Below are 17323 nucleotides of genomic sequence, written 5' to 3' on the forward strand. Positions count from 1 at the left end.
TCTAAAATCATTCATTTATTAGGTAAGGAGGAAATTTAACTAGTATTTACATAGTGCAAAAAAAGCTGTTATTTCTCCAAAATGAACAATAAAAATATAAATTATCCTTCATACAGAAAAAAAATTCTTCATTTTATTAGGAAAAGGTGTCCCCATACATTTTTTTTTTCCTTTTTCAATATGAGAAAGATGTTAAATACAAGGATACACGCCATAAAGACTAGAAGGAAAAAAAGCAAAAAAACAGTACAGAACACTGAAAAACACCTGCTGGCTTATTATACATTAAAAATATATATAAAAGGAAAAAAAACAAAAAACAAGAGTAACTGTGGAAAACAACTAGTAGTTCGAATATACGGCTTTCAGAAACTTTAGTGGAGCAACCAGTTATAAATGAACCATATTTCACAATGAAAGGGGCATTGGCACTGTCAAAGATGTTGCCCAAGTATTGTACCTTGTATAGCAACAGTTAAATACATGTATATAATGATTTAAAAAATGGCGCAGATTTAATGTTCTAGACAAGTGTTCTAGTTTAATGTAAAAATAGAAAAACAATCATTAAACTGGGAAAGTGATCACGTTCTTGAACAGTAAGTGTTGAACAGGCAGGGGGGCAGCACTGAGTCCAACCAGTCGTACATGTGCTGCTTTTCTAAGACCAAACACTGTTCACAGCACATATGCTTTTGCTGCAGAAAAAAAAAAGGTTTGTTTTTTTAGGATCTGCATGGTGTACCTTGAAAAGTTTAGATGACTATTTTAGCCGATTTATGGTATAGCTTCCCATGGCATTCCCTCATTGTGGTACTACAAGCTCCAGGCTTAGTGGGCACTCCCTGTAAAGCAAAAAGCTCTTTCCAAGGTTGTTCAGAATTACAAACATTACTACATTCTTGCAAAAGCCAACACATTTATCCACAGTTGTGACCGTTATTGCAGCTCATCTTCATTAAAGTGAAGAGAGTGGGTCTATAGTACCACCCCCACCAGCCACCTATGGACAGGTGTTTTTTTTTTTTTTATTATTATTCCTGGACAACATCCTTTTAAACTTTCTTCCCTTAATGATCTAACCCAGGGGTGTCAAACTGCATTCCTCGAGGGCTGCAAACAGGTGATGTTTTCAGGATTTCCTTGTACTGCACAGCTGATAATTTAATCACCTACACACATAATGATTGCAGCACCTTGTGCAATGCTAAGGAAATCTTGAAAACACGCATGGTTTGCGGCCCTCGAGGAATGCAGTTTGACACCCCTGATCTAACCCATCTTTTCACTCACACAGACAGGTTTGTAAAAGTTGTGATTTCTGTAAGAAAAAGCAAGTAGCGTGCTGTGATCACACCAACCTCAGGAGTTTAGCAAGAGTAGAGGAGGTAGTGCGACCTATGCCTGCAGGATCCAGACCACACACAGGGTAACCCCGAACACCAGGGGTCTGTATGGGAGCGGGAGCCTTATACACAGACTAATCTAGCAAGATACAGAATATATGAAAGCACTACTTTACAAGCACTGATGTGCACACAAAAATATGGATGCTAAATATTTACATCTCAGGCCCACACTTCCAACCAATACCGTTAACACTCTTTTTGAAGAAAAAACAAAGTCTTCAAAAGAGGTTGTGCAGCCCCATTAATGTGGAAATATTTTTTTTCTTTTTTTAAATCATCATATATTGATCTAAAAAAACAAAAGGAGTAATTGCAGGACACAGCCCTTGGTGACACGCCACTTCATTTAAGGAGTGTGGTAAACAGATGAATTGGGGACTCGGGGAAAAATCAGCAGGGAATCAAGTAAGCTCATTATTTATGGTATTTGCTATTTTGGACCATTGTAAATAGTCTGTTACAGAAAAAAATCACTGGCTTAGGCAAGGGAGCAAGGTGGCGTAAGCTGTTATTTCGTCCTTTGACAGTTTTGCAAGTTCAACTCGAAGCATTCCTGTTCATGTATATGTGACAAAGTGACAACAATGTAAGCAGCTGACTGTGCAAGGCCTCACAACAGTTCTACAGCTGTACCACACCAAGAATGTATAGAAAAAAAAAAAGTTTGGGCTTTAAGCCCTAGACGGCTCACCGACTGCCCCAGGTGCACGGAACGTTGTCAGGATTTGACGTGGAACAATATACAAAGGCAGACGTTCCAGCTGCTAAAAAAAGATTCCTTTATTCTTCAAAATTAAAACATAGCAGATGGCAGAATCCTCATGAAATGTGAATATGCACAGCAGGCACGATCGGCCAAGGAATTGTTTTTAGGAGCTGGAACGTCTACCTTCGTATATTGTTAAACACACCAAGAACCCTGCACCAACAAGTCACAAGAACACATGGAATTGAAAGAAGGTTGGATTTGGATACAATACAATACAATGCCAGCTAGATCTGCACATAAAATAGAATTCAAGATTACATATTGGTTAAAAAAAAGACCAGTAACACTTTAATGAGCCAGGGATCAAGGTAAGCTTTACTTCATTGGCCTTGCCCTTAATTAAACTGAAACTGTTTGAGAGTTGGGTAAGGTTACATTTCCATTAAATACTTTATATGTAGACCAATCCTCATTCACAGTCTTTAATTTATACTTTTTACAAGTACTTCATCATTATTATGTGCCATAACATCCAATGGCAACTTTTAACGGAAAAAAAGAAGATCGCACAAAACGAAAAGAATTAATTTAACTATATACATAGAACATGTAGAAGAGATCGGTTATCATTCAACAAATGCATTATTTACAGAAATATTTAGGAAACTTTCCTATGCCAAGGTTAAATGGAAATCAGCCCTTAGCATGTACCATCATGGTGTTCTCCACTGTAGCCCGCCCTGACAATTTTGGTTTACCAGTCTGAAATTTGCATGACAGCCATAGACTTGCATGAATATGGAGTGGGAAAAAGTATGGATAATATAGGGGTAAATGAGCATTTAATCCCTTGACTTTTCAAAGACAACAATTCCTTTAAGCTTATCTTACTCAGAACAAAATTAAAGACTTACTGAAATGGAACTGAACATGGGAAAACAAAATCACAAGGCAGGAGAATATAGAATAGGCACGTTCCGGGTCACATTTCCCGAACAGCAGGCCGTGTTCAATCCTCCAGATAAGGCTACTTTCATACATCAGCTTTTTTGCATCAGGCACAATCCGGCGAGTGTTGGAAAAACCGGTTCCGGCGCAGTTTGCGAAAAACAGATGCGACAGATCCGTTTTTTCGACAAATCCGGCTAACATATCTAAATTATTGGCTAAAAAAAAATTTGGAGCATGCTCAGATTAAAAAAATGGAATCCGGAGCCAGAATCCGTCATTTTCCGGATCCGGCACCTTCCGGCTCCCATAGGCTTCCATTCTAGCAAATAGCCAGAAGCGCCGAATTCGGTGCTTCTGGCTTTTTCGCCGGAGACAAAAAACACGTTGCTATGGACGTTTTTTCCAGAAACCGAAACGCCAGATTTGCCGGATCCGGCGAAAAACGGACAAATCGCAAAGTCATCCGGTGCAATCCGACACTAATACAAGTTGATGCCTGCAACCAGGCACAGCACTTATCTCTGATGTGACTTCAGCACACGGACTTTGAGTTACCCATATGCCTCCTGAGGAACCATATCATGGGGGGGAAACGCGTAGAGGCGAGACCTGAACACAGATAAGTGTATCGGGTTTTTCATTTGTTTCTTTGGTATTTCACCGGCTGTATATTTATAATCGGGGCACCTTTTGACACCTTTGGCAGGGCCGCGCTTAGTAACCCGATGTTTACCCTGGTTACCATCCACTTCATACTTACCTTCCGCTGTCTGTCCTCCGGCGCTGTGCTTTCCTGCACTCACTGTGAGCACAGCGGCCGGAAAGCAGAGCGGTGACGCAGGAAAACACAGCGGAAGGTAAGTATGAAGCGTTTTTTTTTTTACTTTTAGGATGGTAACCAGGGTAAACATCGGGTTATTAAGCGCGGCCCTGCGCTTAGTAACCCGATGTTTACCCTGGTTACCGGCATCGTTGGTCGCTGGAGAGCGGTCTGTGTGACAGCTCTCCAGTGACCAAACAGCGATCCGGATCGTTGTCTGGATCGCTGCAGCGTCGTTTAGTGTGAAGGTACTTTCAGGCCGAGCTGAAATGCACACAACCTGTGCAAAGAAACAGAGCCCGATTCATTGCTACATTTGCACAGGCGTTTTTCATGCAATTCTTTTTAAAGTTTATTTTATAAGTGTACGATTGTTTTTGTTTAATTCACCATTGGGGACAGATGGGGTTTCCAGAGGTTTTCTGCTGATTCATGAATTTCAACTTTTTAAAAAGTCACAACATTTTTCTCAAAACCTCTTCCCCCCTCAAGAGTGATTTTATGTATGATAGCTATTTTGGCACAAATTTTGCTATCATTTTGAGAAACGTGCGACTTTTTACTCTAAGATGTTGTAAAACGTGTCAAAACAAAAAAGAAATTTTTTTTTTGTTTTTTTTTTTAATTGGAGCATTTGATTAATACATTTTGCGCAACTGTGTAAAATTTGGTTAAAAAAACAAAAACAAAAACCAGCAAAAATACTACCAGACAAAAAAAAAACAAAAACAAAAAACAAGCAAATGATAAATTGGGCCACAGTGCTGTTTTTGGAATAAATTAGCCATGACTTTACAATCTTGCACAATCCCTTGACACTTTCTTAAAGAGTTTGTCTCCTGTCCCACGGCAGGTGCCTTTAATAACTATGCTGGGAATTCACCCTCTCCAGGTTCGTTCCTCTAACTTACATTGTAAGTAGTCACAGATTCTTTCCTTTTTCAAGATACATAGGACATTTGGTTGAAAGCAAACTGTAAAAACATTCCCTGGCTAAGAATTCCTGCCTACCAGGGTCAAGAATTTGGGTAGCACGTAAGCACACTTACAGAAAGCAGCTTAATGTTCTGTTCCAAACCCTGTCATTTCCACAGGTGAGGCAACACTTGAAATGTAAAGGCCAAGGTCTGTCATGTACCACAAATGAGTAGAACGACCTCACTCCTCACCCTTTATACGCTCAAGACTTTCTAGACACGCAAATACATTTAGTTTAATAAAACTGTACAAGTTGCCAATTCCATGTAGGCAACTGAAGAATGCTAACAACCTAGAAACTTCCATCAAATCTAAAATACTTAAATACAAATTCGTTATGAATACATGAAATTACAAGAACTACCAAAAGACTCAATTCATTAGTAGAACCATACACCCACATCCTATATACAGGTATTAAATACTGTCCCTTTAATGGACAGATTTCCTCACTAAGCGTGGTTTAAGGAACAGTTACCCCTAATGTTATACAATACATGTTAAGAAAAAAAATTGAGCAAAAAGATTTGTAGGCCCTTGATCCAACAGAAATAATTTGTGGCTACCAGACCAGAACTCTGATAACGTTACGCCTAGGCTTCTAATCAGAAGAGGCATTGTGGCTGCCGGCAGTGCTCTGGTCCTCCGTACCAGCAACCTGTGAGGCCGGGTGCACACGATCTGGAAGTGGCAGCGCTTTGGACACAGTGCATGTTCGCGGCGTCCAAAGCTCTGCAGTCTATTGAACGCAGGTGAATCCCCATGTGTTCACTGAACCATGCGGATTCACCGCGTCCAATACATTTTATTGGTAGAATTTCTCTAGCGGGAGATCCACGAGTATCTGTGGATGCATAGTGGGTATGGGAAGAAATCCCATCCTCTATGCTGCAACATTTGGAAGTTGCGGGTTGAACGCTGCACAAGTATGCAGCATCCAACCCGCAGCGTTTACTGATCGTGTGCACATACCCTGAATATTTTTGTTGTTTAACAATATGAACCCATGCTACAAAACTTGAGAGAACCAGTCATCTTATTCATATTGCCCAAAAAGCAGGCAGAATTAAATCAGAGCCTCATTTCTTTGAAATGCTGGAGCATTTCAGAGAAATACATACCTGACTACAATCGTACAACCAGCCTCAGATTTATGCATGTCCACAGCATGAATTTAGTGACAGGTTCCCTTTTAGGGCTTGTCTCAATTGTGTTTCAAGAGCACCGCCCTGCTGCCTCTTGCTTGGCAGTGTGCTCTTGCACGATTTGAACGTTCGGACCAAAAGCTAGGTTGCACCAGTGGTCCATAAGATTGGTTCTCAGATGTTTGCAAGCAGAGGCAGCTTTGTTTCTGCAGCACCGATGGAGTGCTGCAATCCAGCCAGCTGCAGAAAAGTGCTTCCAAATTCTGATAAATTACAGAGGTGGCCAGTAACCTTGGCAGCGAGCCTTAAAAGGGTTAGCTGGGATTTTTTTTTGTTTAAGGCTTTGAGGCCAACAACTTACTGGCAGGTAGATACCATTTTCCAGCTTCAGCTGACCTCACATCAACAGAGCAGCTCTTTCACTCCGGTTTGCTCTTTCACTGGGTTGTCACTGATGACGTAATGTTGATTAAAAACTGGTTCAAGCCAACGCACCAGAGGGCCGGCCATCAATTGGCATAACATTGGCAGTAATGTCAAAAGAGCAGAGTGAAAAAGAAGTTGCTCTGTCGACGTGACATCACCTGAAGCAGGAGACTCGTCAAAAGCAGCAGTGCGTGACCACTCTTAAATGGAACAGATAGTAGCAGGGGCAGAACAGGCATGTAGTTAGAAACTGCCTGCCAGTAAGTTCTTAGCCCCATAGCCAAAAAAAACCCAAAGTTACGGATAACCATTTTATAAATAAATTTAAAAATCTCTAACAATTTTTTATTCCGAAGAGAGCAAAATTTTTAATAAGAGGTACATTGAAAAATTGCTTTTTTTTTTTTTTTTTTTTTTTTACAAACATTTTTGCAATTACAACCACTTATGGTCTTATGAAAACCACTGTCATTGAGACACAATGACCACATAAAGGACTCTACATGTTTTACTAAATAAGTTTAACCCTGCTGTTCTGTTTAGATTTCACATACACTTGTACTGTTCCCGGTCATTTTTGACCGTCCTTATAAAATAATCATTTTTAGCTAATCTAAGTGGTTTTTTTTAAACAGTTTTTGCACTATTATATTGCTTGTGAAGATGGTTGTTCAAATACCAGAAAAAAAAATAAATACAAAGCTTGTTTTATATTTTTTTTATATCCAAAAGGGAACATGGTATTTTTTCGATTTTTGTAAAAATTGATTATTTTTGCAGATAAAAAAAAAATCTTGATCTAAATGTTAACTATAAGTAATAATATCAAACATTATGTAGATATACTTTTTTCAAAGGCAAAAAAAAAAAAAAAAAAAAGCTTTTTTTCTCTATAAAATGGCAAAAAACGTTGTTTTTTATACACTTATACTGTTCCCGGTCATTTTTGACCGGACCTAACATCCTCGTCTGTATCGGAGTCGTTTATAAACTCCTCCAATTCAGCTTGGGTGAAGTGTCTTCTTCTCATGCTGTAAGGCTTCACTGTTGAATGAAAAAATAAAATATATCCATAAACAATGAATGAAAAAAAAAATCAAAACAATTTCGCAACAATACACACAATAACGTCCCGTCACACATTGAGATATGCCCTGTGATTATGGTGCTGGAGCGTCGCAAACAAAAATGAGGCATGCACTCATTCTATCACAGCAGTGAGAATATGTACTCATAAGCAGACATTGAGTCTACACAACCCTAATGCTAACCCCCTATCATCCATTCTATCACAGCAGTGAGAATATGTACTCATAAGCAGACATTGAGTCTACACAACCCTAATGCTAACCCCCTATCATCCATTTTATCACAGCAGTGAGAATATTGAATAATTTTAGAATAAAAGAATAATTTATCTGTAACATACCTGTAAAAATGGGACTTCAGAGCTCTGACGTCTGAACCTCTGCTCACTCTGTGTTGTCTCCAGCTGAACTGAAACTCTACACTGCTATGTTATCTGTCTACAGATAAGATCAGAGCAGACACCACCCTGCAGCAGGAAAAAGCTCACAGTACAACACTTTAGGTGAATTCTGCTTAGGACAGCATTGCACAGTGTAATACTGTACAACCAGCAAACACATGGAAAATCAGAAAATCATGATTTACAATATGAAATGTTGACAACTGAATGGAACTAGATCTATATGAACAGCAGGGTAAATAAAAACCAGTGAAATAAATTGCGCATAGCTATACTGGAAGCGAATCCGTCGGCTGTATCGCAACTTGAAAATGTTGGTATGTGTAAATCTTTTCTGACCAAAAGTAGTCAGATACATTGATAAATAGTAGTAGATGCAATATATAGTTCAAAATGAGGTGATAGCACCTTTATTTTTGTCAAAAATTGTCTGGAGAGCTGAATAAAGGCCTATCGGTCATTTTTGACCGAACAGTACAAGTGTAAAAAAAATTGTACCAAATAAAGTAAACAAAAATTAAAAAAAAAAAAAAAATCCCACAGAGAGTACCCCCCTAACGACGAAAAGTCAGGGAGCCTCAAGTCTCAGAATCACACGCTGAATTTTTATAACATTATAGAATTTCAAAAACGGTCATTTTTGACCTAACAGAACAGCAGGGTTAAGAACATAACTATAGGTGTCTAAATCCCTAACCTGCAATATAAAGTTCCTGAAATCTCTGACCGAGGGGCAAAAATTTATTTTTTAGTAGAGATACTGAATTATGTTAACATGAGATATCTTGATGTACGCCTTTGTACTGCAGACTTGGCAGTACTGCAAAAAAACCTTGATGTAGCTCAGGCCGTACACCGCCAAGCATTGGTAATGCACTAGACTTGCTTGCAGTAAAGGCAGCCATAGCTGATAAATCTGCATCAGACATGACCATCTATCACAAGATACATGGGGCCTTCACTGTACCAGTGGATCTGATCCTACTCTTTTCTAATGAGAAAAGCTTACTAGCAGCCCCCACATGGCCTCCAAATTGCTTCAATTGTTATTTTGGGCAAAAAAGACAGGCAATGCTATATTACAATTAATTCCGCTATAATGCCAAAAATAATAAAAAATGATGCCAAGGAGTTTTACACTTTCTCCATACAGCTCTATGGACACCCTTTCCTTCCCTCATTCAGCCCCTCGACAACTTAAGACTTCTACAACATTGCTACTTAAGCCCTATTTAGTAAAATGTGCAGAGCCACCTTAATGCTACACCACGTGACATGGTTGCAAATGATCTGTTTTTACCCAATTGTGCATTATCACATTTCATCAGTTTATGTTTATCTGTATATTTTTCAACGGATCAATAAATTAGTTGCAATTGCACATCCCAAAAAAACCTACTATGTTCTAAAGCTCCTTTACATTAACAATTTCATTTAAGTTGAAAGAAAAGCTTACAACTAGATCAGAATGGTATCGCTATTCTTAAAATGAAAATTTCCAAAACTAAAAGAAAAAAAAAAAAGCCAGAAAAGTTATACTATGACAAAACTCCTTAAAAGTAAATGCAAAACATAATGTGTGTGAAATGCTATATTATTAGATATGTACAATAAATTAAGAGTCAGTGTACACATAAAAGGACAATACTTTTTGAAATGTTTCTTTCCAAGACTATTGGGTTCATTATGACTTACTGCACAGATGATAGAACACCTCTGCCTGGATCAACGGTTCAACACTAAACTCAGAGGATGATAACATTGTCCTGACGGAAAGCTATAGGGATAAGACAACCTACTGCTTCTGAGGATCCATTCTAAATCTGGTTATAAATATGAAAGTTTAAGTGGTCAATGGAAATGTCTACTTTTCAGCAGAACAGAGCGACAATATAATGTAAACATGGCCACCGTAAGACACAAACCCACAACAATAGTGTCATTTGTAAAAATGGATTCCATTAACCCAGATGCAATCAATGTGATATCCAGCATGTCAGATCCCAACAATTATCTACAGGTATCTTACCATATGGAAAGATGATAGTTTTACTTTTTTTTGTGTGTATATTCATACCCATTGTTGAAGGAAGGCAAAGAGCTGGAAAATCCAGAAAACACCCCCTAATGCTGAAGTGGAGGAAAAGCAGCAATTCAGCTGGACATTAAAACAAGACAACATCATTTGTAGGGAATCAGGTATAGGTTAACATTTACGCAGTGCAAAACATTGAGATGAACTAGGTATGGAAATGCCTCCAACTCTCCCAAAAGCAAAGTTCTGTGAGTGGACCGATTCCTGAGTTTGTTTCAATTACATAAAATGCGTTAGAGCTCGCTTGTAATAAAGACTTTGCACCATTTTGTGTATGTGCGCCATTTCTGACCAGCTATACTTCTAGATATTCTCCACGGTGTCCTCTTCACTTTGTTCAATGTTATCTTCCTCCGGACTATTCACAAGCTGCAGAGTCTCCATAGTTCGCTGGGTTTCTGATACCCAAGACTCTATTCTGCTGACTGAAATAGGTTCCTGGGGATACTCATCATCATCTTCCTCCTCATCATCATCTTCATCCAGCATTTCGGGCACCAGAGTACTTGTTGTGCTTGTCATGGAGGAATTGAGGACATCTCTGCCACTACCATCCCATGATCCAGTTTCCGTGCTCTGCTGAGATGCCCATTCCAGATTGTCATCTGGTTTTGCTTCTTCTTTGTCAACCGGAGCCATCTTGCCAAGTTTAGAAACTGAGGTAGTGCTACCAGGACCCAAAAGTGGTTTGTGTGCATTCTTATCAGACTGAGCATTAATAGTGTGATGTGAAGTGGCTGTTCGTACTGAAGAATCTTCATTTTCAGAAGCCTCAAGTCCATCAGATGTTTCCACCATACTTCTCCAATTGGTTTCTGCAAAAGTAAAATGCTTATGTTAATTTTGCCAGATGCGAATACCACTGACATTATCTGCAAGCCACTTAACTATGTATGCAAGGACTAGTCCAATGGAAGCATGGAAGGGTAAAAGCAGCTACACAGAAATATATCCCTGAATGGACTCTTATTACATCCCCAAAATCTTACCATAATCCTTCTCATTGACTTCAGAGATAGGTTCAGAGATGACGCTGCAGAATGAAATTGCACTGGCGGCAGAGGGGTTACGTGAATGACCCATGTGGTGTGGGACCTTTTTAACGTTTTTCAAAGCTTCTTCAGCTTGCTCCTGCTCCATTGAAGACACCATATCTTTGTAGGCTTTTCTAGCTTCTTCCGTCAGAGAGACCAGGTTGTTAAATAAACTCTGGGTTGTAAAAAAAACAAACAAAAAAGCATTCAAATTTGACCAAAAAGAACGGAGGTTATCATTTGATTACTTGGAGTATATGGTGAAATTAATGATCTCCCTACTTAAGCTTGTGGCTGGGCTTCAGAGTCCTTGGCTGCCATGATAACTCATCAGGTCCCTATGAATGCATTGAGGGAAGGCTGACTGGTGACTTAAAGGATCACCGTACCCCCATGATCTAACCACTTACGGTACATGCCTCTGCCAATCTTTGACAGAATAATTTAAGGGGTTAAATAACAGAAATTGGCGCTAGTTAGATTTCGCAGATACAATCCACACTGAAAATCTCTAGCAATTGTACATCTTGTGAATCTCCCCTTGTTGATATCCCAATATATTAATTGGGGACTTTTCATAGAAAAATAAGATAAACAAAATTAAAAATTAACAAAACAGAACAGTATTTTATTGTAACTCACCTCAGCCCCAGAGTAACTGAAGATACCTACAACACTGACAGGTACCAACTTGTTCACACATCGCCCTAGAGCTTTTCGTCCCAGGGCAAAAACAAATGGAATTTCTTGCTCTCTTGCCATGGCTATTACATTATAGAGTGCCTCATCCAATCCACCTAAGTAAAAGCACCAGAGACCCTCAGTCAACTACACAGCCAGTAATAATGCTCATCATGAAGTGCAATAAAGAGGTTGCCTGGCCTCAGAAAAAAAAGCTGCAGTCACTGATTACAGACTGCAAAACTGCATTCAAATTTTCACATGCCAACTAGTCTTACCTAGATTCTCTCAATAGAAGAGAATTGAGACACGCAGGAGTCTACAAGGTGCATGACCGCAAGTATGCAAATCGCCCACATGCTTTCACAATGCTTAATTTTAAGTATTTATCTTTTGATGTATTACTGTCTTTTCAATGCACTTCTACAAAGTTAATGACTATTTTTCATCTCTTTTTTCTCTTTCAACTTTCTTTTTATTAAAGAAAAAGAATAACAATTGAACAGGAAATGAAAAACAGAAGAAATTCTATTTTTCATCTCTATCAGACAGTGTGCATACTAGAGATGAGCAAAAAGATTTGCAAAACCGTGGTCCAGTAGCCACGTCGGTAGTCCATGGCTGTCAGGCCAGAGCACTGTGAACTTCCTCCAACCTGCCAGCTTTAGTATAGTTTGATCTAATTGGTATGTTACACTGCAAAGACGATACTGCACCGCGCCTACTAATCAGTGAGGCACTGTGGATGCTAACTGGTAGGAGAAGGTTCACTGGGCTCTAGTCCAGAAACAAACAACACAGCCACCAGACCAAGTCCAGTGCATACGTTGTGTGAGTGTTCTCTGTGAACGTGTTCCCCAATTACTTCTTTTGGTACATGTACAGTCACTTGTATATACATTGCTGTGACTGAAAGTATGAAAAGGGCCTGGTCTCACTGAAGCATCAAGGCCCATTCACTCTGCTGCCATATTCTGAAGTTCACACCTTAGGCTGAAGGCATTACAATTGCTGTACAGCACATCATACCTTTGGACTGAATTTTCTCACAGTTGGGAGAGATGATGACACACTTGATTTTATTCAACTTCATGTGCTTAGTGACTTCTCGCAATCCCATCACAAGTCTCCTCTTTGATTTGGCTTTGACAGGGTCTTTCTGGTACACACGTTCTTGGAAGCTGACCAGTTCTTGCAGTAATACGGTCACACATTCATCTATTTCTTTACTCAATACTTGATTGCAGTATCTGTAGGACAAGAAAGCGTACATCCAATGATAAAATAAAGAAACTCTAGGCATAACTAAATCATATTAAACAATTCAGCTACTGCTAAATAAGGCTACTTTCACACATCAGGTTTTCAGTGTCAGGCTAAATCCGGCGAATGTTGGAAAAACTGGATCCGGCGCAGATTGTGAAAAACTGATGCAACGGATCCGGCTAGCCCATCTAGATTATTGGATAAAAAAAAAAAAAAAAAAAAAAAAAAAATTGGAGCATGCTCAGTTTAAAAAACCGGATCAGGCCGCTGGATTTGCCTTTTTCCGGATCCGGAACCTTCCGGCTCCCATAGGCTTACATTCTAGCAAACAGCCGGAAGTGCCGGATCTGGTGATTCAGGCTTTTTCGCTGGAGACAAAAAACGTTGCAGTGGACGTTTTTTACAGACGCTGGAATCGATTGTTCGCCGGATCCGGCAAAAAACCGGAAGGAACGCTGCGCAATCCGGCGCTAATACAAGTCAATGGGGGAAAAACCGGTTCCTGTTTTTATTTTTTCCGGTTCCGGTTTTTCTTCAAAGAGCCGGATTTAGCCTGAAACAAAAAACCTGATGTGTGAAAGTAGCCTAATACACACATGACAGTAACATTACCTACATGCATCATATTTAAATACAAATGAAGAACTCACTTGACATGAAAAAATATTTAGGCATCAATGTTTAGATGAACTTTCAGCTCAAATGTTGGAACTTTGCCTCAAGCCTTGAGAAAAGCCGTAACGTTTGAGCTAAATCTCAACTGTAAGATTCAAACTGAGCAACTGAGTGTTGGGATTCCTTTGTCTCTTTGGTGAAAAGGATCTGAAATCAAGGTAGTTGGAGCTGGGACTTGTATAACTTTAACACAAATTGTTGCTTAAAAGCAATATTTCAGCAGGATTTCAAACCCAAACTATTTATATGTGGATGTAGCTCTTTCAAAGACAAGTGCAGCAATACCCTTACCTAGACCATCTGTTCCTCCATTACTGAGAAAACAGGGTTTGAATTGATATGCAAATGAGGATGTAGATCTGAAGCCTGTGTGACTCCGGCTCTATTCCCTGCCCAGCACCGCCTCCCCCTACTGGACTGACAGCTTCTATGTTACAGATCTACAGCCTCATTTACATATCTATCCAAACACAGATTTCTCAGTAACTGAGGAATGAACTGTCATGTAAAAGGTATTGCTGGACTTGGCTTTGAAAGAATTACAGGCACATGTAAACAGTTTGGGGTCTGAAATCCTGCAGACAAATTCCCTTTAAACTATGTACAATATGTCGGAGGGGCATAAATATTGAACTGTATATCATATGAAAAAAAACATGTCTGCTTTCTTTCAGAGTCTCACACCTATCCACAGATAGTTGCAACGCTGCGCCCGGAGGCCCATTCTCTTCCATGGAGAAGAGCTGCAATACAAGACACCACCATGGACAGATACGGAGGTCATCTAGATTAACACAGTTATTGCTTTTTTCGTCAATCACCAGAGATTAGATTTGAAGGTGCTGGAAGATTTCCACCTGCCAATATCTTTAGAATGCCCTTTGTGAAGATACAATTAATTAATAAAAATGAATTGATGATTCTCCACTTACTCTCTGAACCTTTTGCTGTGAATTTTGGTGATTGCAGAAGAGGCCATGGGGCTACCGATGCCAGAACTTGCTGGTGATCCCTGAGATACGGGTGTCATGCAGTAAGGAGAGTTCTGACTTGCTGGAGACAATGAAGTATCGCTTGGTGCACTCAGACCAGCTTCTAATCAAGAGGTAAAAGTAACATTTTTAAGAGGAGCAGATTCAAGTATAGATGCTCTTGTAAACTATGCATGCCATCTTCTAAGAAGGTGGCTTAGATGCCATTTTGAGTTACCATCTTGAGATGCCAGCTCTTCAGATTGATCCTCAGTGAAACTTATAGACATGTCTTTCTGCTCATCTGAACTAAGTACATTCTGATCCACTGTCAAACGTCCTTTCTTTTCTTCTCTTTCTTTCAAGATTATCTAAAAGAAACACATAAGTGATAACTTAGAAATCCAACTAATTGAACATACACCAAAGCTACAACCCTACTGAATAGGGTTGAGCGAAACGGGTCGAACATTTTCAAAAGTCGCCGACTTTTGACAAAGTCGGGTTTCATGAAACCCGATCCGACCCCTGTGCGGTGTCGGCCATGAGGTACGCGACTTTCGCGCCAAAGTCGCGTTTCAATGACGCGAAAAGCGCCATTTCTCAGCCAATGAAGGTAAACGCAGAGTGTGGGCAGCGTGATGACATAGGTCCTGGTCCCCACCATCTTAGAGAAGGGCATTGCAGTGATTGGCTTGCTGTCTGCGGCGTCACAGGGGCTATAAAGGGGCGTTCCCGCCGACCGCCATGTTACTGCTGCTGATCTGAGCTTAGGGAGAGGTTGCTGCCGCTTCGTCAGAAGCAGGGATAGCGTTAGGCAGGGTCCATTAACCACCAAACCACTTGTGCTGTAGCGATTTCCACTGCCCAACACCACCTTCGGTGTGCAGGGACAGTGGAAGCTACATTTTTTTTTTTTTTCCCCCTCAGCGCTGTAGCTCATTGGGCTGCCCTAGAAGGCTCCCTGATAGCTGCATTGCTGTGTGTACGCCGCTGTGCAAACCAACTGCTTTTTTCAAAGCACAAATCCTCTTGTTCCTTCCTTTCTGCACAGCTATCTTTTTGGTTTGTACACACTTTTTATTTAATTTGTGCATCAGTCCACTCCTTATTGCTGCCTGCCATACCTGGCTGAGATTACTGCAGGGAGATAGTAATTGAAGGACACTCCCTGTTTTTTTTTTTTTTTTTTTTGTGGGAGATTAAGATTGACATTTCTGCTAGAGTGCCATCCCTGTCTGTGTCATCTCTCACTCAGTGGGCCATAGAAAGCCTATTTATTTTTTTGCTTGATTTTGGTTCTAAAATCTACCTGAAAAAATCACTACATCAATCAGTGGGAGAAAAATATTGGCCTCAGGGCTTGTGTGCCACTCCTGACTCCTGTGTGCATCATCACTCACTCAGTGGGCCATAGAAAGCCCATTTTTTTTTTTTTGCTTTATTTGGGTTCTAAATTCTACCTGAAAAAATCAATAAATCAATCAGTGGGAGATTAATATTGGCCTTTGGGCTTGTGTGCCAGTCCTAAGCGTGCCATCTCTCTCTCTCAGATAGTGGGCCATAGAAAGCCTATTTATTTTTTTTTAATGGGTTTATAAATTTTCCCTGGAAAAAAAAAAAAAAAAAGTGGGAGATTAATATTGGCCTCTGGGCTTGTGTGCCACTCCTGACTCCTGTGTGCGTCATCTCTCACTCAGTGGGCCATAGAAAGCCTTTTTTTGTTTTATTGGTTTTCTAAATTCTCCCTGAAAAAATCATTTTATTTTATTTGGTTTCTAAATTCTTCCTGAAAAAATCATTTTATTCTGTTTTTTTTTCCTAAAGTCTCCCTTAAAAAAAAAAAAAAATCAAATCAGTGGGAGATTAATATTTACATTTGTGCTTCAGTGACAGTCCTGCGTGTGTGGCATCTCTCTCATTTGTTGCCACCAACAACAGAGTGTGTAACATTGTGCCTGATTTTCGTTGTGGTCTCACTCACCTGTAAAGGGGTAGCTAAATCATACTGAAGTTATAGCTCACCGTGTAATTTGTGTGACAGCAACAAATACCGTTAGTTTGTTTACGTTTTTAAAACAATGAGGAAGTATGGTGGAAGAGGTCGTGGCCGGGGGCGTTCATTGTCAGCTTGTAATGAGGGTAGTGGTAGTGGTGGAGCATCAGCTGGTCGTGGGAAAAAAAATATTGCACCTAAGTCTGGAGCTGTGGAGCCAGGTTCGTCGTCTGGCTACACAAGGCCTCGAACGCTCCCTTTTCTGGGAGTAGGAAAACCGCTTTTAAAGCCGGAGCAGCAAGAGCAAGTTTTGGCTTATCTTGCTGACTCAGCCTCTAGCTCTTTTGCCTCCTCTCGTGAAACTGGTAAATGTCAAAGCAGCGCGTCGTTAGTGGATGTTCACGGTCAGGGACAAGTCGCTTCCTTGTCCTCTTCAGCAAAAACAACAACAGAGAAGAATGCAGCAGGCGACACAACGGGTTACTCCATGGAGCTCTTTACACATACCGTCCCTGGCTTAGAAAGTGAAGCAGTTAACAGTCCATGCCCATTACAAGTTGAATCTGACATGGAGTGCACTGATGCACAGCCACAGCCAGACTACTATGCTGGTCCTTTGACTCAGACCACAACATTGCCCTCGCAGGGTGCTGATCAAGAATCAGACCCTGATGAGAC

At 40.1% G+C, this 17323-nt stretch overlaps 1 protein-coding gene across 1 annotated transcript in view; it reads right to left on the reverse strand.

Annotated features, from left to right (window-relative positions):
- Nucleotides 1–6857: 6857 nt before the first annotated feature.
- The window catches only part of SECISBP2L (SECIS binding protein 2 like), a 96456-nt gene continuing 85990 nt past the window's right edge, over nucleotides 6858–17323 (reverse strand). The window contains exons 13-18 of the mRNA XM_069766037.1: nucleotides 14888–15020; nucleotides 14611–14773; nucleotides 12767–12987; nucleotides 11699–11853; nucleotides 11012–11231; nucleotides 6858–10837 (exon numbers count right to left, since the gene is read on the reverse strand). Coding sequence (XP_069622138.1) covers nucleotides 10326–10837; nucleotides 11012–11231; nucleotides 11699–11853; nucleotides 12767–12987; nucleotides 14611–14773; nucleotides 14888–15020 — 1404 coding nt within the window. The 3' untranslated portion in view covers nucleotides 6858–10325. The remainder of the gene's footprint in view (nucleotides 10838–11011; nucleotides 11232–11698; nucleotides 11854–12766; nucleotides 12988–14610; nucleotides 14774–14887; nucleotides 15021–17323) is intronic.

Source organism: Ranitomeya imitator, chromosome 4, assembly GCF_032444005.1.
Source record: "Ranitomeya imitator isolate aRanImi1 chromosome 4, aRanImi1.pri, whole genome shotgun sequence".
NCBI classification, from domain to species: Eukaryota; Metazoa; Chordata; class Amphibia; order Anura; family Dendrobatidae; genus Ranitomeya; species Ranitomeya imitator.